This window comes from Cibotium barometz, chromosome 40 (genome assembly GCF_041138505.1).
Source record: "Cibotium barometz isolate CiBa-2024 chromosome 40, ASM4113850v1, whole genome shotgun sequence".
In the NCBI taxonomy this organism is placed as follows: Eukaryota; Viridiplantae; Streptophyta; class Polypodiopsida; order Cyatheales; family Cibotiaceae; genus Cibotium; species Cibotium barometz.
The window spans coordinates 12,358,050-12,382,834 of NC_141085.1; the positions used below are offsets into that span (position 1 = coordinate 12,358,050).

The 24,785-nt window shown below is 46.5% G+C and overlaps 1 protein-coding gene across 3 annotated transcripts in view; it reads left to right on the forward strand.

Moving 5' to 3' along the window:
- Positions 1-24,785, forward strand: part of LOC147615216 (Spc97 / Spc98 family of spindle pole body (SBP) component) — a 29,153-nt gene that overhangs the window by 2,190 nt on the left and 2,178 nt on the right. For 2 of the 3 annotated variants that reach the window (XR_015262776.1, XM_086779243.1), the window contains exons 2-18: positions 12,520-12,623; positions 12,748-12,812; positions 12,924-12,972; positions 13,143-13,277; positions 13,375-13,506; positions 17,617-17,700; positions 17,784-17,882; positions 18,029-18,120; positions 18,246-18,318; positions 18,393-18,545; positions 18,797-18,913; positions 19,028-19,081; positions 19,214-19,297; positions 19,463-19,537; positions 20,240-20,416; positions 20,541-20,666; positions 20,781-20,888. Coding sequence is in view for 2 of the 3 variants with exons in the window: in XM_086779243.1 (XP_086635369.1) it covers positions 12,520-12,623; positions 12,748-12,812; positions 12,924-12,972; positions 13,143-13,277; positions 13,375-13,506; positions 17,617-17,700; positions 17,784-17,882; positions 18,029-18,120; positions 18,246-18,318; positions 18,393-18,545; positions 18,797-18,913; positions 19,028-19,081; positions 19,214-19,297; positions 19,463-19,537; positions 20,240-20,416; positions 20,541-20,666; positions 20,781-20,888 (1,727 nt within the window). In the remaining variant the exon portion in view is untranslated. The remainder of the gene's footprint in view (positions 1-12,519; positions 12,624-12,747; positions 12,813-12,923; positions 12,973-13,142; positions 13,278-13,374; positions 13,507-17,616; positions 17,701-17,783; positions 17,883-18,028; positions 18,121-18,245; positions 18,319-18,392; positions 18,546-18,796; positions 18,914-19,027; positions 19,082-19,213; positions 19,298-19,462; positions 19,538-20,239; positions 20,417-20,540; positions 20,667-20,780; positions 20,889-24,785) is intronic. The other variant, XM_086779245.1, reaches the window with a different exon arrangement.

Here is a 24,785-nt window from a genome sequence, read left to right on the forward strand (position 1 = left end):
GTTTGATGCATGTACCTGATGGTGATAGGGGGAAGCTGGACGCTAAGTCCAAGCATCATATTTTGGTTGGTTACAGCTCAGAATCTAAAGGTTATCGGCTCTACAATCCTGCAACCTCAAAGATAATCGTTACCAGAGATGTGGTGGCTGATGAGACTGCATCTTCGTTGCAGAAGGGGCTCTTCATCTCTAGGGGCTGATGCGACTCAGTCCTCCTTGGTTCCTCACTAGATCCTCCTGTTCCTCTTCCTTGACTTGACACGGCACGTCCTCAAGTACCTTAGGTGGAGGAATCATCCGACATTGATCAAGAGAGATTTTTGTGGATGCTCCATAGTAGGCTTCATCTTAGGAGCAAGGTTCGACTTCTGAGTGGGATCTCGGATTTCCAATTGGTTGTACCAAACTTTGTGGGGCTTGAGGGTAACACGGTTGCCTTCACTTCTAGCAGGGGTCCCCGTCGATCTCAGAGCGATTGCGTACCACGACATCATCGCAAGAGAACTGTGCGTCAAATTATGCACTGATGTCACGCATCTAGGACTCGAACCTACTCATATTGGGGAGGCGCTTTCCAAACCGACTTGGAAGCGGGCCATAGAAGTGGAGCTTGACTCTATTGAGCGGAATTAGACTTGGGAATTGGTTCCTAGACCGGCAAAGCAGAAAGTGATTGGTGTCAAGTGGGTCTATAAGACCAAGTACAAATCGGTAAGCACAAGGCCAAGCTTGTGGCCAAAGGCTATTTTCAGAAAGCTTGCTTGGATTTTGATGATACGTTTCCACCGACTCAAGGTTGCATCCAAACGCAGTTTGGATAGGATCCAAACTTTCACTAACGTTTCCAAACGTTAGTGAACGTGGGAGTTTGATTAATGTAGATTAAAAATTGAAGGGCGAACGCACGTCAACATCACGTTTTTTTTCTTCTGTTTCTTACGTGCGTGCGGCTCTCTCTCTCTTCGGCGACAGGCGCTCGTGGGCTTGGGCTTCACTGCTTTTGTGGTCGTGCTGGTCATGCTCGCTCATCGTAAGTCAGTCTCTCACTCTCTCTCTCTCTCTCTCTCTCTCTCTCTCTCCCCCCCCCCCCCCCCCCCCCCGGCACAGGCCAACCTCTCTCTTTCTCCCTCCTGCACTCGCTCAACTCTCTCTCTCTCTCTCCCCTATTGCAAGTCTCTCTCTCTCTTCTCTCTCTCTCTCTCTCTCTCTCTCTCTCTCCCCCGCAAGGCTCTCTCTCTCTCTCTCTCTCTCTCTCTCTCTCTCCCCTACAAGGCGCTCTCTGCTGCACCTCCCCGGACCCTTACACAAAGGCTGAAATTTTATTCTTTATTGTGCTTGAATTTTGAAATATATTTTAGAACTCTCGAGTCGTGACTTGTCTTGACATTTCTCCATTTTTTTGATTGCTTTTTGTGCATATGCCATAGATGCCTCGTGCATCGAGTTCCGTATCGGCAAGGCACACCATCATTCAAGGGCCTCAAGGCACACCCAACACCCCAGGTGTCGGTCGCTCCAACACGCGCGTGTTGAAGTGCAAATATTGTGGAGGAATATTTACTAGCACATCCACTCGTGTTATTTATCATGTTGGCGGCATTGGACCATGTTCATTGATGAATCTTCAAACTTCATATTTCAAAAGTTTATAAGTATATATATTGGGGGCAACGTTCACTACGTTTGGAATCTTTTCAGCACGTTTTCCAAACGTATCGTTCACTATGTTTGGAACCACCTTGCACTGACTGCAGGGATGGCGACCATATAGATTGTTCTTGCTCTTGTTGCACACTCTCATTGGCCCATCTTTCAGATGGATGTCAAGTTGGCATTCCTCAACGGGGAGCTAAAGGAGGAAGTTTATGTGGAACAACCCCGGGGATTTCAGGTTCCTGGCTCCAAAGGTATGGTCTACAGGCTGAAAAAGGCCTTATATGGTTTGAAACAAGCCCCCAGGGCTTGGTATGAGAAGATTGATGCTTTCTTTCAACATAAGGGTTTCAAGCGGTCGGCGGCGGCTGATCCAAATCTCTACATTTATCTTAAAAAGGGTTGTATACTCTCATCATTCTCTGTGGATGACTTATCATCACAGGCAGCCATGCAACGCACGTTGCTCAGACAAAGGTTGCCCTCAGTTAGGAATTTGAGATGAGAGATCTTGGGTTGCTTCACTTCTTTCTTGGATTGGAGATTTTTTAGTGCTTAGATGGCATATTCATCTCATAGCGGCGGTATGTTACAGAGTTGTTGGAGGCTTTCAGGATGACAGATTGTAAGCCCATCACTTCTCCCATGGACCCCGCTATCAAACTTTCCTCTTCTGGATCTGATCCAGTGGCAGATACACTTCTGTACCTCGCTTTGTTGAAGAGTTCTCGAGAGGAGTCTTGGAGTGCTGAGATTTGTGTCCTTTGTTGTTGCTGTGGATAGTTGTTGTGGATATGGCTCCCCCTTGAACAAACAAGGATGACAAGTTGGACGAAACCAACTATGCCCATTGGAAGCTAAATATGCAGATCTGGTTCATCCACAAGGGTTTGTGGGGGATTGTTCAAGGCACCGAGAAGAAGCATGAGCATCCTTAGAACTCTAGGAGGTCGACCCAGGATCAAGAGGACGAATTCCTTGCAAAATTACAAGACTGGGAGAATCGTGATTCGAAGGCGCGTTTGGTGCTTGTGTGCAGACCTTGATTTGGTTGCTCAACACACGGCTTGACTGTGCATTTGTGGTGGGAACTCTCAGTGCTTGCATGTAGGCACCATTGGACACTCATTGGCAGGCAGCAGTGCGCGTGTTGCGGTACTTGAAAGGTACCAAGGATTTTGGCATTTTCTATGGAGAGGGGGCCACTTTATGTGGCTGGAGTGACTCCGATTGGGCTTGAGATGCGGATTCTCGACGATCCACTACAGGGTATTGCTTTGCTCTTGGATCTGGAGCCATTTCATGGACAAGTAAAAAGCAGTGTACGGTGGCGCTTTCACTGACTGGGGGGGGGGGGGGGGGGGGGAGTATCGAGCGGCTTGTTCGGCTGCTTGTGAGGTGATTTGGTTCAGTTGGCTACCCTTGCATGTGTGTCACATCCATATAATATAGAAGTACAAAATATTATATGTAGAGTGTCCTTTCACACTTGATATCCAAGGGGAAAAACCACATGGGAAAAAGTGCCCTTGGTTAAGCCCTGTTTACACATAGCACTACCATAAGTGAGCATATGCCTACATGCCTGCACAATTTCAACCACAAGTACTTCAGCACATATCCTAAAACTGTGCTGTGTGCCTGCAAGTATGTAGACCTATAACAAGAATGTAGAACTACACTGTATCAAAATGGTGTACCTGATGACTTGCTTTGACGGTACTCTAGTATTTGTTGCAAAGTAGATCCCTTCAATGTGGGAGCCACCTATGCAAAACCACGTCTTGCCCGTAGCTACCAAGAACACGTTAGTTGCCGCCTTGTGCAGCAGTGTTCCGACAACTCAGCCTGTGCAGCGCTCAGAACCACCACTTCAGCCGGTTGTGCCACTCACTTTTCCTCCAGATGTAGTGCCAATTTTAGCCCCTTTTGCTTGTTGCGCCACCAATAACCACCAGTGCAGAGCCCATGCTAGCCTTTTCTGTTGGTTGCGCCACCTACAACCACCTGTGCAGTCGCCTTTGCAGCACCAAAACCAGCAATGTCAGCTCCTGCTCCTGCTGCTGCCACCTGCGTTGAGCTGCTGCTTGTTGCTATGATTGCTTCCTGCTGTCTCGCCGTCGGCGACTGCCAACACTTGCTGCCTCTGATGTATAGCTGCACGTGCTGCGTGCTGTTGCTCCTGCACTGCGTGCTACACAGCTCAGTGCCGTCGCCTGGCTTCGCTTGCTTTAGCCGCCTTTGTTGATGTCTGGAGTCGCCAGTTATTGCTTGTTGCTGCAGCGCCTGCTGCGAGTGCCACCTATGCACGACTGCCCTGCTATGCGACGCACAACAGCACCACAATGTGTAGCCGTTGTTGCCGACTTGCCACCCAAAGCTGCCGCCTTCAGCTAAGCCTAGAGCATAGCCTGATTGCGCAATGACCTGACACGGCTCCGCTGTAACTCGCGGATTCCCGGGGTACTAGGGCCTTTGACACACTTGTTGATACCATCAATGCATATTAAAACACTTAAACATGGCCACAGCCTTAATACATATCCATCATCACTTTGCATGAAACATAAAAGTTGGACAAAACATCCACAAATGCTGAGAATGGAGCTTGCACATGTGACACCACGTAGAGGCCGGAATAGGCCTCCCCTCTGGAGTATTTTATTACCCAAGGAGAATAATATCATGTACAAGCTTTGAGGGCCTTACTCTCCCCATGGGAGATGCCGGGTTATCCATATACAAATGCCATAGCACAACCCAACATGAGGCCACCAAGCCGGAACATAGGCTGTAGAAATGCCGAGCCAAAAATATAATCCATTTACCTCCGTGTGGGTACTAATTCTTCCCAAACCACGGGTCTTCATGCAATAGAGATGGTACAACAGGCTCAGCTCTCCATTCAGGTGGTACAATAGGTACAGTGGTTGGTACAGCCAGTACAAGGGCTGGTACAGCCAGAACAGTGGCTGGTACAGCTGGTACAAGGACTGGTACAGCCATAACAGTAGCTGGTACAGCAAGTACAAGGTCATTTATCACCCCTTGGGGAGTGTATGCCTATAGGGTGATGCCATTTGGCTTGACCAATGCACCAGCAAGGGTTGGAACAGCTAGTACAGTGGTTGGTACAACAAGTGCAGGGGTTGGTACAACAAGTACGATGGCTAGAAATCATAATAAATGCTTAAATACCCTTACCTTCAGTATTTATTCGTGATGGAAGCCTCCAAAACAGTCCCCAACAGCTGGTATTTTTCATGGGCAGCCTTCAAGAGAGAGAGAGAAAGAGAGTAGCCATCATTAGGGCAGCCTGTAACGGTGGTAGAGGCTAGTGTGTAGCAAGAGAGCCTCTATTAATGAAGGAGAGGGCTCCAATTTATAGATTTGGGGCTCCCTTGAGTGAAAATGGAAAGAGAAGGCTATGATGACAAGTGGAGAGCCACACAATAGTTGGAGTGACAAGTGTGAGGCCACTTGTCTCACTTTGATCCACTTTCTTGCCACATGTCCCAATCTAAGAGATGGGTTCTCCCATAATCTTTACCTCTAAAAATATCCCAACTAGTAGACATTCTGTCATGGGCACCTTGCCAACTCTTGGTATATGCTCAATTCCAGATGTAATGACGCGAACAGAATTTCCATCGGAGTCGGGCCAAAAATAGCAACTCTCCTAAATTTTAGGAGTGTGGTCCTTTGTATTCTAGGATAATCCCCCATTCCCAAAGCTTGTACTTTCCAAATATTTAGACATCTTGGAGTCCACTAGACTGCTTTCATACTGGAAAATGTCCCGGCTGGTGACATCCTCCCCAGCTTCTTAAAAGTTGTCCGCAACTTTAAGCTTCAAGCCATATATTCAAGATATAATCATGTCCCATCAAGTGGGCAAGACGAGACAATCTCAAAAATCCAATATAACTGAAGAATCCATGTCCCAAAGAAATGGGTGAGACTAAATAAGTCTCTATAATAGTAATATTAAAATCATGTCCCAAAATAAATGGGCGAGAATTCCGTGGAAGATATGCTAGACACAGGCACAAGAGCCAATTGTGTTTCAATCACCAATATCAATGAGATAATCATTTGCCAATGAAAATCACCAACCAGGTGCTAAGACACTTAAATAAGTGCCATGTACAAGAAACTATTGCCTCGCACAGAAACATGTGCTATGCACACAAACTGGTGCCATTCAAGAGCACAAACCATGGTGACAAAAAAGCTGGTTCTCCATAGTTATGGCAATCCTTTCTCCCAATCCCAACATTTCCTATGTTCTCCCATACAATCCCAACTCTGATCAACAAGCATGGTGTGGAAACAATGAAATACTCACTTCACAATCGCAACACGAATCCACGTGTATGGTGGAGTGTTCATTGAATTGCACTCTCACAATCCCAACATGAATCCATATGCACGGTGAGATGAACAATGAACCTCTTGGCCTCTGAATGGGGAGACAGTGATTCTAATATGGCTTAAATAAATAAATCCATGTCCCAAATAAACGGGCAAGACAAAACAGTTCCATAAGTCCAGATATCATAATCGTGTCCCAAGTAAATGGGCGAGACAAATCAGTCCCATAAGTCCAGATATCATAATCCATGTCCCAAGTAAATGGGCGAGACAAAATAAGTCTCTTGCCAGCAAGGCATCGGTCCACATGACCCTTGGCATAGACATAAGTCCCGTGCCAACTGAAAGAATGTGCACAAGCGGAAGCAAATAAACATGAGAGAGAAAGATTGCAAGCAAGAACTAGAGCTTTATTAGCTTTAGGTTACAGAGTGCAAGAGCCAGTAAATAGGGCAATGAATGATGATTGAATGAATAAAAGAGAGCAACTCTTATATACTTGTGCATAAAGCAGTCGGTTGTAGGAAACAGGCCGACAGGACTCCACGGCAGTATAAATAGAGATGCAATATTTTAACACCTCCTCTGCATCTTGAAGTCTGCAAAAAAGTCAGAAGAAAACTGATGATGAAGGTGCGACCATGGACACCTCAGCATGGCCAGTACTGAGTACACCTCGGAAAATGCACATGTCAGCTTGTTGTCTTCAGAAAACATAATGCCACTATAAAGAGCAAAAGAAAATCTGCTTGGCTCCAAACTCAAAGTAGAACTGTGAACACATCACATCCAATAACCTCGAACAAATGAACATGGAACACATCCTGTCCATAGTCTCTGTTGACCAATAGTTCTGGAACTCATTTGAACCATGAAGGAAACTTGGTTGATCCTGGAACTCATCCGGACCATCAAGTGAACTTGCCTGTCTTTATACTTGGAACTCCGACACACGGGTCCCATGCTCCAGATTTAATATCAGAGAGCTTTTGAAAGCCCCTTCTCCCGCCCACAAGCCGTTTCTGGAAGACAGCACGCGGGGGAATGCCCTTAGGATCAGAGCAGGACACCAGTCATGTTCTCTCCAGATTGAAAGGCCTTGGGAGAGCTGGGTTATCACTAGACGAGTTAGTGTCAGTGTCATGTGACTTGTCTTTGCCCTTCTTTGAAGACTTGCCCTTGTCCTTGGTTTTGCCTTTGTCCTTTGACTGACAATCCTTTGATAGGTGGCCTTTCTTCCCTTACTTGTAACACCGACTCCGAACTTTCTTCTGCACCGTCGAGAGTGCCTGATCAAGTCAAATAGATGATGAAACTTTCAATTTCCCCTGTGAAACTAGGATGGATTCCTCTTCCAAGAGGAGAGTACACAGATCATCAAACTCGAGGGAACGTGTTGTGATCTGTACCCGCCGCAAAGCTCGGGAAACCATGTCATAATTTGCAGGAAGCTTGATGAGGAGGAGAGCAGCTAACTGAGAAGAGGTCAGGGCAGTACCCATTGCCACTAATTGGTCATGAATTACCTTAACCTTCATTACAAATGACTGCATGGAAGTCCTTGCTGTAAACTCCAAGGAAAAGAGCTGACCCAATAGGTTGACAGACCGCATTGTAGAGTCCCGTGCATATAGATTTGTCAGCTTTCTCCAAACAGAAGCAGCACAATCCAATGTTTGCACGGCGGGGGAGACCTCTGGTGAGATGGCTCGTACAAGTGCAGAGTGAGCTTTTGAGTCTTGATTCTCCCAAGCTAAAAGTTGTGCTAGAAAGGCATCCTCTTGGTCCTGAGTCCACTTCCTAGAGCTGGTAGGGCCTTCGGGCTTTCGTTCGTGGCCCTGAACAATCTCCCAGAGTCCCTTGTGTGTGAACCAGACCTTCATCTGTAGCTTCTAGTGATCATAGTTTGAACCATTGAGCTTGTCCTCCTTGTTCGTGCAAGGGGGACCCATGTTTGCCGCAAAGAAGCTATGTCTCAAACAACCTCTGGAGCTAAGCAATCCACGTGCTCTCTCAAGCACCTTTCCACAGGATCCAACTAGGGACTAGTAGCCCCCTCTGAAGATGTAGGCTGGACAGCAGCAAAAGAAACCCAAAAAACACACCACCGGGAACCTCCTACTGGAAGAGGTAGGGGATCTTGGAGGGAGAAGAGCTGATGTGCCACTTGTCTGATGCACTTACTGAATTTGCAGCTAGAACTCCTCCACTTGCCTCTGTAGAAGAAAACGCAGAGCCTAGGGGCTGGCCGACAGTAGTTGGAGGGCTTGTAGAGCAAAAAATGCAGCTAAGAAAGAAGAAACGCAGCCACTGTTTGAAGGATCTACAGCTTGGAGAATCTAGGGAAGCAGAAAACGGAGAGAAGCAGATTGTGCAGCAGCTAGAGCCTAGGCGTAGCCGCGTATGATACCATGAAAGAATGTGCACAAGCGGAAGCAAATAAACATGAGAGAGAAAGATTGCAAGCAAGAACTAGAGCTTTATTAGCTTGAGGTTACAGAGTACAAGAGCCAGCAAATAGGGCAATGAATGATGATTGAATGAATAAAAGAGAGCAACTCTTATATATTTGTGCATGAAGCGGTCGGCTGTAGGAAACAGGCCGACAGGACTCCACGACAGCATACATAGAGATGCAATATTTTAACACCAACCAGGCGTCATGTCCACTTTACCACTTGCACTCCGTGTTGGTACTCTGACCACACACCTTGGATGAGAGGTGGACTCAAGTAACAAGATAAAACACACTCGCAGCAGGCATAGATAGCCTGGTGTTCCATAAGCATTTCTGCTGCACATAGTTTATAGGCATTTTGGCCACCAATAATTTGTAGGCATTTCGGCCACCAACTCACACTACCCTCTCAAGTGCCCATGTTCCCTTTCATCTGCTCTCTATTGTTCCACCCAGATATGGTAGCACGTAGGACAAGAGAACACTACACATGGTATGTTGTGCTCGACACTATCCTTTGAAGTGCCCATGTTACCTTCCATCTGCTCTCTATTGTTCCCCCCACACATGGTAGAAACAATTTTCAAGAGAGCACGTAGGACAAGAGAACACTACACAGGGTATGTGAACCATGAGTTTCATAAGTCCAATGCATCCCAAATAAAGGGGGCCAAAAGAATAATCCATAAATATGAGGATAGATCCAAATCCCTAGAAAAGAAGTGCAGGAATCCACAGACCTGTATACCATAACTCTTACCACATACTCCGTGCTAACCACACACCTTGGAGTAGAGGTGGACTTTATCCATAAAAACATCATATCCATGAGATATCCAAATATTTCTTCTCTATAAACTCGGACAGATTCGTCCATAGAAATTGCTTGCGAAGCCCAATATCTATATAAATCTCATCCAAGAAAAAAATCTCCATAGATATAATCCATCCCAATAAAGGGAGCCATAAACAATGTTTCCCTGAAACCATCTCAAGGCAAACAACAACACCTTTCTCCTTGCGTGGCTATACAAGGGTTAGTGAACGTCAAAAACACTTCATAGTAAATAGCAAAAGCACCAACTTTGCAAACTCAAAGTATACTTAGTTGTTCTTTGCCAGGTTGGTCATGAAGCCAAAAGAAATATCTTATCACTATATCCTTAAGATATCCCGAGATATATCTCCATATAGCTTGCCGGTAAGCTTGATAATATAATCCACAATATCCATATGGAAAGAGTGCTAAACGTGTGCACATAAAGCCAACTCCATACTTCCAAGCACATGTGACACCACGTAGAGGCCAGAATGGGCCTCCCCCCCTCCCCCCCTTGGAGTATTTTATTACCCAAGGAGAATAATAACATGTACAAGCTTTGAGGGCCTTACTCTCTCCATGGGAGATGCCGGATTATCCATATACAAATGCCGTAACACAACCCAACACGAGGCAACCAAGCCGGAACATAGGCTGTAGAAATACCGAGCCAATAATATAATCCATATACCTCCGTGTGGGTACTGATTCTTCCCCAAAAACCATGGGTCTTCATGCAACTGGTACAATAGGTTCAGCTCTCCATTGAGCTGGTACAGCGAGAACAGTGGCTACAAGTACAAGGGTTGGTACAGCCAATACAGTGGCTGGTACAGCAAGTACAAGGGTTGGTACAACAAGTATGATGGCTAGAAATCATAGCAAATGATTAAATACCCTTGCCTTTTTCGAACAGAATTTCCATCGGAGTCGGGTCAAAAATAGCAACTCTCCTAAATTTTAGGAGTGTGGTCCTTTGTATTCTAGGATAATCCCCCATTCCCAAAGCTTGTACTTTCCAAATATTTAGACATCTTGGAGTCCACCAGACCCCTTTCATACTGGAAAATGTCCAGGCTGGTGACATCCGCCGTCTATACATGTGGTCGAAGGGGTACAACACTAGTGACAGGTCGCAAGGTTGCATAGACTAGAGGTTGCACAGGTCGCAAGGTGGTCAACATGCTCTGATACCAAATGTTGATGGAGGAGGGCAAGGAGGCTAGAGCAATGGAAAGCTTGAACACACAGATTGAACAACCACAATCGACAACATACATAGAGAGGAGTTGGCGGTGGAAGAAGACTCACACAGAATCTCTTTGCTACTAATGTAAACTACCCTCCTACATCTAAGGACCAAGGGGTCCAAGTACAAAGTGCCATGTGTCACCATAAAGCATATAAGAGACACTAAGGTATAAAAACTCCAAATAAACTTAGTGCCTAGCACTAAAATCTCCTAACACCTACATACATGTCCACTACAAAATGTGTAAATCTCCTACAGGTCAGGAGTACGAGCCCGTAATGTTCAAAAATAGAAGGAAAGGCTAATCATTCTCTTTTGAACGAGCCTCAAAGAATGATGAGAAGAACACTTAAGGCAAGAAGGGAGCAATGTATGGGAAATTTTGTCTCAATAAGAATTTGAAAATCACAAGAAGGAGAAAAGATGCTCGAGTTGCCATGATGTTACTGGTTAGACATTACTAAGCTCACCAATTCCTTAGAGGCACCACGTCAGCTGTCACGTTCACACTCTCCCAAGTGGGCCGTGGGCATGCTTCTACCCATTGGTGAGCTTAGAGGTTGAGATAGTGGTTGGATTTATGTGTTTGTAAGGGTGGTTGTGCCAGATCTTTGTAATATTGTCCAAGCGTGCAATGAGCAGCCTAGTGTGGACAAAGTTGTTGCATTATTGTGTGAACACACTTAGTTGGACTTTATTATCACAGTTGGTAGAGCTGTTAGCTAGCTCACCAACATAGACACTATAAATAGGAGTCTAGGCTTTAGCCATATTTCATTCATTGATGAGTGAGTTATAATTGAGTCATTGAGAACTCGGGAGTAGTGCTACCATTGAGTATCTCTATTCAGGCTTGTACATATTCATGTTAGTAGTACGTGGTAGATTAGGTCATCTGTTGCATGCGTGGAAGCCTTGCTATACTAATCCACAGCCCTAAGCCTATGGATGCATGCTTACAGTGGTGCACCTTATGTCATTTTGGCCAGTGGATTCATGCATCAGTACAATCCAGCCATTAGTTGGCGTAAGATCACCATCCTATCATTTAAGAACTTTAAACTCCAATTCTATTTTGGCTGAGGTTGTTTTAGTGTCTAGAGTGCAGACAAGGTAACTTGGCACCTTCACAGATTTAGGAGCAGTCATCATCAGATCAGAGTTTATATATACGGAGACACATTTTTGGGTACTCAAGAACTTCAGGCAATATTTGATCACATTTGTGGGATGTCGTAGTATCTAGTCCATACTATGCATAATGGAGTTGATAGTTATATAGTCTTGTGGGTTGACTACCATGCGTATATAACATGCACGTTTCTAAAAGGTGAATTTGGGCATGTTCCTGGATTCATCTAGGTATATAATATATGAACAGAACACCCAATTGGTTTGGTGTTGTGGAGCATTGGGGTTGACTCTCTTTCCCACTGTTCCAAGATAAGGAGGAGGGGATGCCACATGTATGCATTGTCATACCGTTGGAAAACTATGAGAGGTGAGATGAATGTTAGTCATTGTGAGCCCTATTTGATAAAGGGACAGAGGCCTAGAGTAAGCAAGAGGATTAGGAATGCATTTAGGTGGATTAGGTGCATGTGTGTGAAGGGTTTCCAATTCCTTGAGGCACTGGTCTATGAGAATGAGCAGGAATGGACAGCAGTGGTGGGAGCATGGATCGATGTGCAGCATGTTTTGAAGTCCAACGGCAGCCCCAGACCAGCCTAACCAGGCGCCCAAGGCGCGGCCAGTGAGTTTGAATCCCTAATATAGCTTACAAAAAAAAGGTTTACGCTTCATCAAGCTGCCTGAGTCTATCCTGCTATGAAATGAATGAGAGGTCTGCATTTGTTTAGCATTGCATTCAAGTACAAGACTTAAAAATAGCATTTATTGCTGCTCTGCATGCCACAGTTTGTCACCTTTCAAGTGCTCTATCCTTAAATTTGTTTAATGCAGAATTCAATGATGTTCCAAAGCCATTGATTGAAGGGGTTTCTTACCCAGCAACGCCAAGATGGAACATTGAGAGGCCTTTTTTGACAGGGCAACTTTTTCATCAGGTAACTGCTTCATCTAGGGTTGAAAATGCTTCTAAATTAGGGTAGTTGTTTTTTGATAGCTTGTTTCACAACTATTTAATGCCTGCTGCACATGTCTAAATTGGGCAAGTTACTGCTCTTGAAGCTGCAGGATAGCAGATCAAATCCACAACTGCTTGGAAGCAAAGGAGTTTTGTCAGACACCTTCAGGTGGATTTCAATGTTGTCTTGCTTCTTTAGTTTGTTGACTGTGTTGTCGGTTTTTAGTAATATGCTTTACACACTCACGTCTTGGTGCATGGACCTTCAATCTTCCTGCAGTATGGCTGATCTCAACAGAGCAATTGGCATTTTTGCCCCATCTGTGCAGGTCAGTGAAGGTTTACTTCATTGTGACCATGGAGTTTTTTTGTAGTGATTTATATATTATACTATAGTTGTCTACGATAGCCACTCGGGCAAGAGCTCACCGACTTGGTATGATAGTATCATACTTTTTGGGTAGCATTGGGATGACACAATCTTTTTTGTGGAATCTAGGAGCTTCTTCTTATCGATGACTTGTTGTTCACAATGGTGGGCATAGAAGGAAAACACATTTCAGTGAAGAGGGGAAGGTTGAAGGACACTTCACTTAGCTTCCACATCGATCCATCCATGGACTTATCCCTGCAGGTACGAGGGAATTTTTCTTCCTATTACATCCTCAAATTGTTGTGGGATGGTTAGCATAGTAAGTTTTGAAAACTGAACGTGCAAAGGTTTGGTGAAGGAGTTGGCAAAGAGGATCCTGCCGCTTTGCGAAAGCTATATCATTGTCAGCCAATTTACGGAGTCACGCTCACATTTCAAGCATGGGTTGGTGAATCACGCCTTTGCAGCTGCTCTCAGGGCCATTCTGCAGGTTAGATCTCTAATGGTCATGTTGTTTTAATACGAATTACAGATTTGGTTGAGTATACCTTTATCCAAAAGTTTAAAATTTGTGGTGTCGCCTATATATGGTAATCCAAAGGAGTTTGATGTCAAGAGGCCAATCGACTATATGGGAAAGACAGTTTGAGTCTAAGGCCTCTCTGTGACGGCTGTGACTTGAAATATGTTATTGAGACCAAAACACGTTGCACTTGATCCATTAGTAAACTGGATGTCAAGACAACATTGAAAATGAAAAAACTAGTTGCCAAAAAAAAAACACAGGGCCAAGTATTATCTAGGCCTGGTAGGAAATAGCAAGCTGCAACATGTACAATTGTGTTCCTTGGGAGATGTAGTCGCAGCCACATGTATTGGCCTCCTCGTTCTTCCTGAAATCTGTAAGGATCTTGTGTAGATGTGGCCCGAGTAGGAGGACGACGACTCCTCCCACCCTTGTACCCCTCCGGATGTCCTAGTCTCCCCTCTGTACACCGATTCCCATTTATATCCAGCTACTTGTGGTAATCCTCTCTCAGGGTTCTGATGTGTCTGTGTATAGAAGATATCCTTTCCTAGTGAAAGCCTCTAGGATATGACCATAGCGTGCCATGACAATTCCAGATGGCCATCTTTAGTCTTGTGCTGGTCTCATAGACCTCACCCCAATTTGGGGTGATTCCATAGTTGGTACATTTAGGATACCTTTTCAGATGGGCCAAGAGCATATTGTGAGCCCTAGTCAAGGGACTTGTCGCTAGGCACCATCTAGGTTACTTAGGGTAAGTCAAGTCATGCTTGTGGCACTACTTTGTAACCCTCTTTGCAAGATGTAATGGTTGTATAAGGCAAGACCAAACACTTATTTGACCCATGGTTGGGTGTTTGGGAAGGCAAAGTCAAGATCGAGTCAGTGTCCAGATTAGGGTCAAGTGTGTGAGGGCATGTGTGAAAACCATTGAATTCAATGGTGACTAACAATGTTCAAAAGTGGGGCCATGGTGCTGTGGAGAACCCATGGGCACTCAGGTGTGGTGTGCACTGGAGGGTTATATATATATATAACTCAATGGTTTTCACACATGCCCTCACACACTTGAGAGAGAGAGAGAGAGAGAGAGAGAGAGAGAGAGATTAAGCGTCTTCAAAAGACCCAATGGGTCTATGAGACCAAAGTGATACAAATTACAATAGTATCCATGTAATCTCATCATGGTACAAAAGAAAACAAAGACTAGAGCTATGAGTCAAATCCGAGCCACATGATACAAAATGGGATGATCATCATCATACAACCTATGGAGCTAACCCCCCCGGTAGGAGGAGGGGGCCATTAAGGATATCAAGCATGGGGTAGCCTGTAGAAGGCTTTGCAGATCCGTTGGGCATGTAAAGGTGGCTCTGTGCCTCTCCAAGATCTCAAGGTGGGGCTGATGTTTAGTGCCGTGGCTCAATCTAGAGTCACACAAGAGTGGGGTCTGGCGGGAGGTCAAGCACTCGAGAATGTGTGGCTCGATGAGGCTGTGGGTATGTCATCCACGGTTGGTGTGGCGGCCTCTCGTGGTTGGAAGAACGGAGTGATGATCACCTTGGGCTGGGGTGGATGTCTCCCCTGAGGTCTTGACTCCCTAATCATTGAGTCTCTGTGGCGATGAAGCTCTAGTAGGAAGAGGCCTAGGTACCGTTGATTTGGATAATCCATGATCTTGGATAAGGGTCCAAACCCCTCTCTGAAGAGACGGTGGAACCTCCCTCGGATCTCATAATATACGGTGCACCTACACATGAAGTGCTCCTTTGTCTCAACCTCCCTTTGGCATATAGTGCATATCCTTTCCTCACGAGGATCTACAGCCCCTCTCCTTGTCTCTATCATGAGGCTGTGCAATGACACCCGCAGCTGGCCCAATGCAATCCGCATGGCATGTGACATGTATATGACAAGATATTTGGCCCTCAGTATGAAACCATGCTTTGTAAGCCTCATGAAAATATCCATGTAGTATTGCCGTTTGTTGTTCATGTGTTTTGATCTAGGTATCCTAAATGTATAGTCCCAATAAATCATGTGTGATCATTCGGTTCCTGTCATCCTGAGGCAGCTTGATGCATGCATACATATCCCCTTGTAGCTCTATGTAAGCATGCATAGTAGCTCTATCTGTGCATTGATATGGCATTACATTCCGGCTATGCCATGACTCGTACCCATCTGCTGCTAGCTAATGGGAGGACTGTAGGGTGAGCGTCGGGAGTCTCCAGGGGGCCATGGTACTAATCGTGTGAATGTATGTGACTGTCTAGAAGAGTGCCTCTACTACCATGGGTGCTGCAGCAAACTCTGCCAGGATAATATCATGTGGGACATATGGTTTGCTGCTTATCATACGAGAGAGCATCATACTGTAGGTGGATCCAAACTCTGCAATCTTGTGTACCATGTCCTTGAAGTAGAAGCTACAAGCAGCCTGAAAGGCAATGGTGTCATTGTAGAAGAAGCACGCAACACTAGCATCGATCTCCTCCTTCTTTGGGTCCCATCTACTCTGAAGTGTACTCTACCTCGAGCGAATGCTACCCCTCGCCCCCACCGTTTGTGGTGGTGCTCCAAATGGACTTGCAGTGGGTCCAAAAAATGATGGCATTCCACCAAATGAAGACCTAGTGGTTTCAGAGGTTTGTCTTAAAGTGCCCACATATGTGGAAGGATCTACTTCCACCCTTGCTCTCCAAGCTGATAAAGATGGCCATGTCGTTTCGTCTTTTCAACGAAGCTCCTCTCGACTTTGACTAGTGATGTTAGTATAGAACGCTGTCTTGCCCATGCTGATGAAGTAGGTGCGTGTGAATATGAGTTGCACTAGGAGACTATATTTGCATGTCCATCAAGCAATCTTCATCATCCCAAACCACATGGGAGGGCAGCGACATCGTCGAGCCCTCTGAGAGATTGCCTTGTGCAATGTCAGCCTCTCTCGAAGAGGCAAAGGGCATCGACAATGAGTTGTCTTGATGTATTGTGGCTCAGCCACGCATGAACGACAATCACAATGCCCATTGGTGCTAACTATTCAATGCATCACAATAAGGAGGACAGAGGGATTAATTGAAAAACAAGGTCCATTTATTCTAAAAGGGCTTGCAAGAAGTGTCATATAAGGAAAAAAACCATGCAATTTAATTAAGATGCTTCCCATCTATTGAAGGTCCATTTACAAATATACAAATACTCATTGTTTAAACTTTATTGAGTGTGGAGGACGGAGCTGAGAAGTGAATGCAATCGCCTTGCTCTACACGGAGAGAGAGAGAGAGAGAGAGAGAGAGAGAGAGAGAGAGAGAGGGGGGGGGGGGGTGGAGGAGGTAAGTGCTTGAGCTTTTGGATTTGATACTTTGCTCTTGGAACTTGTGTTCAAGTACGGAAGAGTACTGCACGCTTATATGGTAATCAAGTACGTTTCTTCTAGTCGTTAGCATGGTCAATGTTTCATTTTTTTAATGTTCCCAAAATCAGATCGCACACACGTTAGCTAGGCAACGTTTTTTTTTTTTGCCATGTGGCGTTTCCTGCTTTGGGACCTCACGTTGTGTCTCATCTGTGGAACAGCTGTTTCCTGTGACGAGCGTGGCGGGCTGGACTTCTGTTTCGGCCCGTTTCCGAGTTCTCAGCAGGCGGAAACGGCGTTTCCCCGTTTCAGGGGGGTGTTTCCCCCGATTCCTGTGACTATGGTCTTTGTAGCATTGGATCATGAGACAGTAAACAAAAAAATAGTCTAACTAATTAAAAAGTGTCCCGAGGATGTATGAGACCAAATTCATGTGGTGGGAGTAACAATGTAGTACCAAGCAGGCCCTGTACGCCAAAGGGGATCACTGTATCCCAACGTCATCTAGGATCTCATATAAGATGTCTATATCCACTGCTTGTGGTGGAGCACTCCTGTCACTGGAGAATCTCCCTGATCTGGAGAATATCTCTCTCTCTCTCTCTCTCTCTCTCTCTCTCTCTGCATTTCTATCACTTTTACATAAGCATATAGAAAATGTGTACAGAAAATTTGCCATTACTTGCTGAAGTCTATAGGTTTCTATTGGACAGGATTATCATGCATTGGTTGCACAACTAGAGCATCAGTTTCGGCTCGGCAGACTTGCTCTTCAGGGCCTGTGGTTCTTTTGCCAGGCAAGGTTTGAATAATCCAGGTAGGTTTTGCATGCGGTTTAAAAAGTAGTTAATCAACATGGTTTCACATCCTGTGGGTGCAGCCGATGATGGGGGCCATGCAAGCTCTTGCAAGTGTGGTTCAGAAAGCAACTGGAGGGTCGTTTTCAGGAGCTGCAATACTCAACTTACTAGAAAATCAGGTACTGCTTGATGCCATCCTGCTAAGATAGATGCATGTTTTTTTTTAAATTTTAGGATGATGAGAAAGCGGGTGCCTGTTTTGAAGTTACAACCTTATGGTCAAGTGCATTGAAAAGATTGGTTTTTTTGTCTTGTTAAATGGTAGGCAGCAGCCATAGCAGGCGACAGTGCTGCAAGGTCCTTGCTTCAAAAGCTCTCACAGTATGCAAGCAGTCCATATTTGGGGATTCTTGAACGGTACTATAAGGATCTCTAGGGTCACTTATGTGAAGACTTAATTGTGTTTGTTGTTTGATATAGAAATTATTCTTGAGTTAATCGATGTGCTAAACCAACAGTGAAAACTTTTAATGGTTCTGAAGATGGGTGTATGAAGGAGTGATCGATGATCCGTATGGGGAATTTTTCATCGATGAAAACAAGGCACTTCAGAAGGTAGGCAATGTAACATGTTACATAGGAAACCTGTATGCAGCGTGTTCCTAATTTGGGAAGGTGATTATTCTCAGGAGAGTTTGAGTCAAGATTACAATGCCACTTATTGGCAACAGCGGTACAGCCTTAAGCACGAGCTTCCGGGGTTTCTCTCAAGTGCGGCTGAAACGATACTGACGACTGGGAAATACTTGAATGCGATGCGAGAGTGCGGGCATAGTGTACAGGTGTGCTTGTTTTCTTTTCCCAATAGAACCTCACTTCAGTAGAACCTTTTAAAAGCACACCTGTACAAGAGCAGATACCAACCCTCGAGAGAGAAAAGAAAGGAGTGAAGTGCTCCTTCCATGGCTGGCCACTCTTGGAGGGAGCATTGAGGCACTGGCTATGTTCTGCAAGTGTGCTTGCTCACATGATTTGCACTCTGATACCGTTTGATGCAGTAGATGACTTGGCTTGATTGTGTCTGTACGTTTAGATTCCTTTCCCAGATGATGCAAAGAGAGCAAGCTCTGGGACCCGTCATTACCTCGAACGGATAAACGTTGCATACAATTTTGCTAGTGCAGAGCTTCTTAATTTGATTGTTCAAAAGGTAAGCTCAATAAAGAAGTATCTATGGGCGTTTTGGTTTGATTAGAACCTAAACACACCTCACACCTCATAAGATCACAGTTTGTGTACTGATATTGCTAAATTTGGCGAACAGTTTGATCTCATGGGCCGGCTCCGTTCTGTTAAACATTATTTTCTTGTAGATCAGGTATAGTGCTTTCCATCTGCAAAGTTGATCTGTTGAATGGTGACCTTCATGCCGCTGAAGGAAACGGTCTAAAGCTTGCATTATCATGATTTTTTGGCTCATCCCTTGCATTGTTGTTTGTGGGCGACCTAGGGGGATTTTCTTGTCCACTTCATGGACATTGCCAAGGATGAGCTAGCAAAAAGGCCGTCAACGATCTCTGTAGAGAAGCTGCAGGTAAGGCGGTTTTGAGCTTATCCTGTAAGGAGCTGATTTCTTGATGCTATTGTGCATGGAGGAGATGAGAACAATGTTCACAATGGGCGAGCTGCTGGCCACAAGTTGTTCTTCAAATGACTACAGAAGGTAGGAATAAATTGACTTAAAATGCTTTTTGTGCAGTCCCTTCTTGACCTGGCATTGCGTACCTCGGTTGCTGCATCAGATCCTTATTACGAAGACTTATTTTGCAACGTGGTACGTGTCTTGCCCATCAAAAGTGCAGTGGTAAGCTGTAGTAAATTGTGGTCTCTTCGTCTGTTCACTTCAAGGCTTGGGTCGCCTGGTTCTAATGTGGTGACGGGCAGCTTTGACCTGCAAATTTGCTAACCTGTTAGGCAAAATCAAGCATGCTGGCCAACCAAAAAATGCCATGTATGGAGTAAGAAATTCCCTGCAGAATGTAGGAAGCCCTGACCAACAGCATGCAGAATTTTGGAAGCCCTGAACAATCATAATATGGCCTGTCCTTCTCATCTCGAGAATGAGAACAGGATCCTCAGGGCTTTGACATTGGGAAAAGTGCCCGGGTCAGCACTTCTCCCCATGAGAAGGCTCCCCACCGGCTCTTGCTGGTGGTTGCCTTTCTCCGTGGAAAAGTGCCTTCCCAGGCACTTTTCCATTTGTAATGTACAGGTTCATCGTTCCGTAGCCAACAGGCGCGTAGCCATGTGTTTTCAACGGATGCGCAGCCCAGCGGTGCCAGTTTAGAACTCAGACGGGGAATTTCCTGAGTTCAATCCCCGCTGGCTACTCATTGGTATTGTGGCCACTGTCACAAGTTCTCCCAGCCTCCAATATCACGACTACAGGTGGATCTACTCAAAGAAAAAAAAAAAGAATTACTGTTTCATACATGAGATTGATAAGCTTTGAGTGCTATGCTTATTGAATGTGCAGGAGAAAGTTCCGTTGTTAAAGCAACTTGAGAATCTGCAGAAGATTGGAGGTGGTGGCTTTCCAGATGCAGGCTTACGGGGTGAGAAATTCGGAGAGTTGGGCGGTTTGGATCCCTCCAGCAGCCAGGCTCCATCTGGTGTCATTACAGGCCTAGAGACTTTCGCACTAAACTACAAGGTTTATCTGATTTTCTGACTCTGGCACAAGATGATAGTCAAAACCTCTGCTGCTGCTTGAGCTTTATCAAGGAGGTGTATATGTATTTCTTCTGATTTTGAGCTTTATGCTTGGAAGATAACAGGTGCAATGGCCTTTATCCCTTGTGATATCAAGGAAGGCTCTAATGAGATATCAGCTCATATTTAGACTCCTTTTTCATTGCAAGCATGTAGAGCGGCAGCTTTGCGGCACGTGGCAAGTGCATCAGGTGTGCCTTTTTTTTTGCTAACCAAATCTTTTTTATTTGTTTTTTACTTAAATGCAAGAAAGGGCTTTAGAAAAGCTCTCTACTGTGTCTTGTGACTCCTGTTTCTGGGCACAGGCGACACGTGGCCTTCAGTTTATTGGAACATCAATGCCGCGATCCTATGTCCTTTGCCAACGGATGCTGCATTTCACACAAACCTTTGTACATTACCTGACATTTGAGGTGAAATGGTGTTTGCTTAATGTTTTCTATCAGCTTTATGATGTGGTACCCAGTCGTTTAGGCAGTCCACACATGCATGTGTACGTATCCCACATTGCTTTATAGGATTATATGTGTGAGGAGCGCTAAGCCATACTGCTAACCTCAATATACAATTTCAGAGTTTTAAATCAATATAACTAAGCAAAGTTGTTTATTTCATTGTTATTATCAAATAGCAATATATATTAGGTGGTATACTATATTTCATTTTTAAGTTTTAATATTTTTCTGTATAAAATTGTCATTATTATTTAAAACTAGTAATTAATATTCAATAAAAAGGAAAAATAAAGGATGATGTGAACTTAAGAAATTGAATTATTAGAATCAAATCGTTTTTCATACCCCTCTCTCTCTCTCTCTCTCTCTCTCTTTGATATTTTCTAATTAAAATGTGATAGTATTGACACAAGTTTACCAGCCCCTCCCATATCTGCTCTATCCTGTTGCTTATCTCGGAGTCTTGTATGAGGCTGTCCGGGATCCTAGTGCTCAAGTGTCTGTCCTGCCTCTAGGGGTCCTCCAAGGACAAAATAACTGGAGCATGATCGGAGAAGGTAGTGCCTGCCAAGATACCAATCATGCCCCCATGACCGCAAGCCCACTCATCCACATAGAAGCTATCAAGTCGAGAAAGATTGGGGCCGGTGCTCCTCCTGCCAGACCGCGACAAGCATAGATGCCTGGGGCTGCGTCCAAACTTTGGCAAGTGCCAAGGGTCATGTCTTGCAAGCCCACTCATCCTTATTGAATCTATCAAGTCGAGAAAGATTGGGGCCGGTGCTCCTCTTGTCAGACCGCGAGAAGCATAGACTCCCGGGGCTGCGTCCAAACTTTGGCAAGTGCCAAGGGTCATGTCCCCTAAGTGCCAAGATCAACTCCTTCCAACTTCCAAGCAGAGTACTCTGAGCCAAAAACTGTAGCCATGCCTCCTCCGAGTCTATCCTTTGTTGACTCTATCAGGTTAAAGTCCCCACCCATGCACCAAAAGTTGGCCTGAGGAAGGGACTGACAAACTATACTCTAGAAGGTGGCTCTGCTTGCAGCGGCGTTCGGAGCATAAACATTTAGGAAGCCCCCACAATCCTCGCCAATCCTGATGGTAATCCACTTAGCCCGACCAGTGTCAATGATGCTTGAGCCAATTACTGCCGGCAAGAGCTGCTCACTAACAGAAATACAAACTCCTCCCTACGTCCCGGAGGGGCCTGAAGAGGGAGACCAAAAAGTGACTCTTGCTTGGTAGAATCTTCTCGCACTGACAGGTACACCCCTTGGAAAGATGGTGCTCTTGGAGGAAAAGAATATCAATGGGTCCCCAACTTCTTCTCTATTCCTCCAAGGATGCCGTGCCTTTGAAAACACCGAGGCCCCCCCAAACCCTGAATGTTCCATAAGGCAATCCGCATATCAAGGTTTGTGGGAAGCGGAACTATCGGAACTACCCTCCATTCGAAGAGTCTTGGGCATTGGTTTTGATGGGGAGTAGTCACAGTCGGTCCTAGGACAAAGGCATGCCAAGTGGGCGTGGATTTTGTCCTGCATGTGACGCCACTTTGTCGGAGCTCGAGAGCAAGCATACTCTGAATTCCACTTGTCTCAATGCATGTATCTATAGGAGGGGGGAAGGGGTACTGCCACTGAGATACGAAGGAAAGCAAAGAGCAGCACCTCCAAGCTGGAGGACACCACCTCCCCGTCTTGATCTCTATGGCCTGAGCCTCCCAGCTCCATCCGAGTTAGGGACCAAAGATGAGTAAGCACGTCTGTGATGCGCAGATCATGTAGATGATGAGAAAGCTCCATTGCTTGCCCCTAGATGGCGGTAGACACCGACTCCGAGTCCCAAGCCTTCCCCGGGGCTGCACCTTAAGGGGAAGGAGAAGATCATCGTGCCAGTCTCTGGTGTGGATGGCTTGGAGTGATGAAACACCACACAAATCCAAATGGGAGCCACCGTTTTCTCGAAGATATCAGTTCCTTCGACACGGAGACATTGGAAGAAACTGTAATCCATTGGCTGCCCCCAGGATCTTGGGGGGGCCACTTGGCGACTCTGGCGGGAGAGCCCTCACTGGGGAGGCGGCGATGGTCATATGTACTGGCTCCGAGAAGCGATGAATCAAGCGGCGGATTGAACTCACCGGCTGTCTCCGCTCCGGGTCTGGCACGTCCGGAGGGTGGTGGGAATGCTTAGGAGAGGTGGAGGGAGGGGGGAGGGTGGGCTCCGAAGAAGATGGGGCAGGGGGAGCTGCTGCGGGGAGAGTTGGAGACAAGGGTTGCGGATGAGGTGGGGGTGGATGTGGGGGTGGGGGAGGAGGCGGAGGGGGACGGTGACGGGGACGGGGACGGGGACGGGGAAGTTGCGAAGAGGGAGAGGGAAGCGAATCCTCCAGAGAGGAAGGGTGCGAGGAGGGGCCCGCTGAAGGCTCGGTGGGGCCAATCGGCCTCACTGGAATCTGGTAACATGAAGAGGAATCTTGGTGGGGTAACGGCCTCCAAATCGCCCCCGGGCGGGGGGGGGGGGGGGGGGGGGGGGGGGGGGCATCGCCATCGGGGTTGCTTCGATAAATGCTTGAAACGGTTCTCTAACTCAACCATATCCTCCTGTGCTCGGCCAGCCTGGTGTGCACAGCGGTGCCACTCAGCTGTGGAAGTCGGCTGGCGGCTCCATCACGGGCCAACGGTCTGCCACTCTCCAGCATCAGTGTCAGCCGCGGCCTGATCGTGGTGCTCTGCTGCTTGAGGGCCAGCTTTCCTCCTAGCCCCTTGAGGAGGACTTGAGCTGGGACCCGAGGGAGGGGACCACTGGGGCCGGTCTCTTGGACTGGCGACGAGGACAAGCTCTAGCGAGATGTCCCATTTGCTTGCATATGAAGCATTGGCCTGGGAGGCTAGAGTACTCTACTCTCTACAGAATGGGGGCTCCCTGGGGGCAAGGAAGAGATATGACGTGCGGCACTGTCTCCGGAGAGGCTGTGTAGATGCTAAGGGATGGAATCCTAGCCGCCCGAGGAAGAGCCGAAGCGCAGTTGGGGGGGGGGAGATTCCATCACTCTCCCGAGATAGTTCCTTCCTGAGGCCTAGGAAGCAAACTGTTACGGAAAAGCCCGAAACACCGGCCAGTGGGTCGGATGTTGGGTTAAAGCTATGCTGCCACCTCGCAAAGGTCCGGGCCGTACACAATGTGATGGGGCTCAGCTGCACAACTCTATCTGAAGCCTCTGGCGAGTCAAACTCAACCTGGTAGCAGCCATGCCCCAAAGGATGAATATCAGTAATCTTTCCAAGTGCGCCAAGGAGGCTAGCCTGTAAAAGATCCTTGAGCTGTCCCCGTGGGGGGTGCTACCAACAATCTTGCACACCAAAGTAGAGGCCTCTAGGGATGCGATTGTCAAAACGAGGAGCTGGAGGTCGGCTTCTGAAAAGGATAGGAAAGGGACGGTGGCCTCGGTCGGGGATGATGGAGCGGTTGCCATGGAGCCCTCGGGGATGAAGACCAGAAGAGGCCGCAGCTTGCTGAAAGATAAAGATGCCCAAGAACTGAAAACCTGCCTGTCGATTACGGAAGAGAAGAGGTGAGAAGGGAAGAGGGAGTGGAAGGAGGAGAAGCCAAAAGGGACCAGGGAGAGGCGGACCGGGGGGGGGGGGGGGGGGGGGGGTTGGGGCTGGTTGTGCAGTGTGCTGGAGAGGGAGAAGTCAGGGAAAAAGGGGCAGTGGGCAGGCTTAGGGGAGGAGGGGGGTGGTGGCTAGCGGGAGGGGAAGACACAAGGGGCAGGGCGACGGGGGGGGAGGGGGAAACAGGGGACAAGGGTGGAGGATGGCGGGCACAGGGGGGAACATACGCGGGGGATG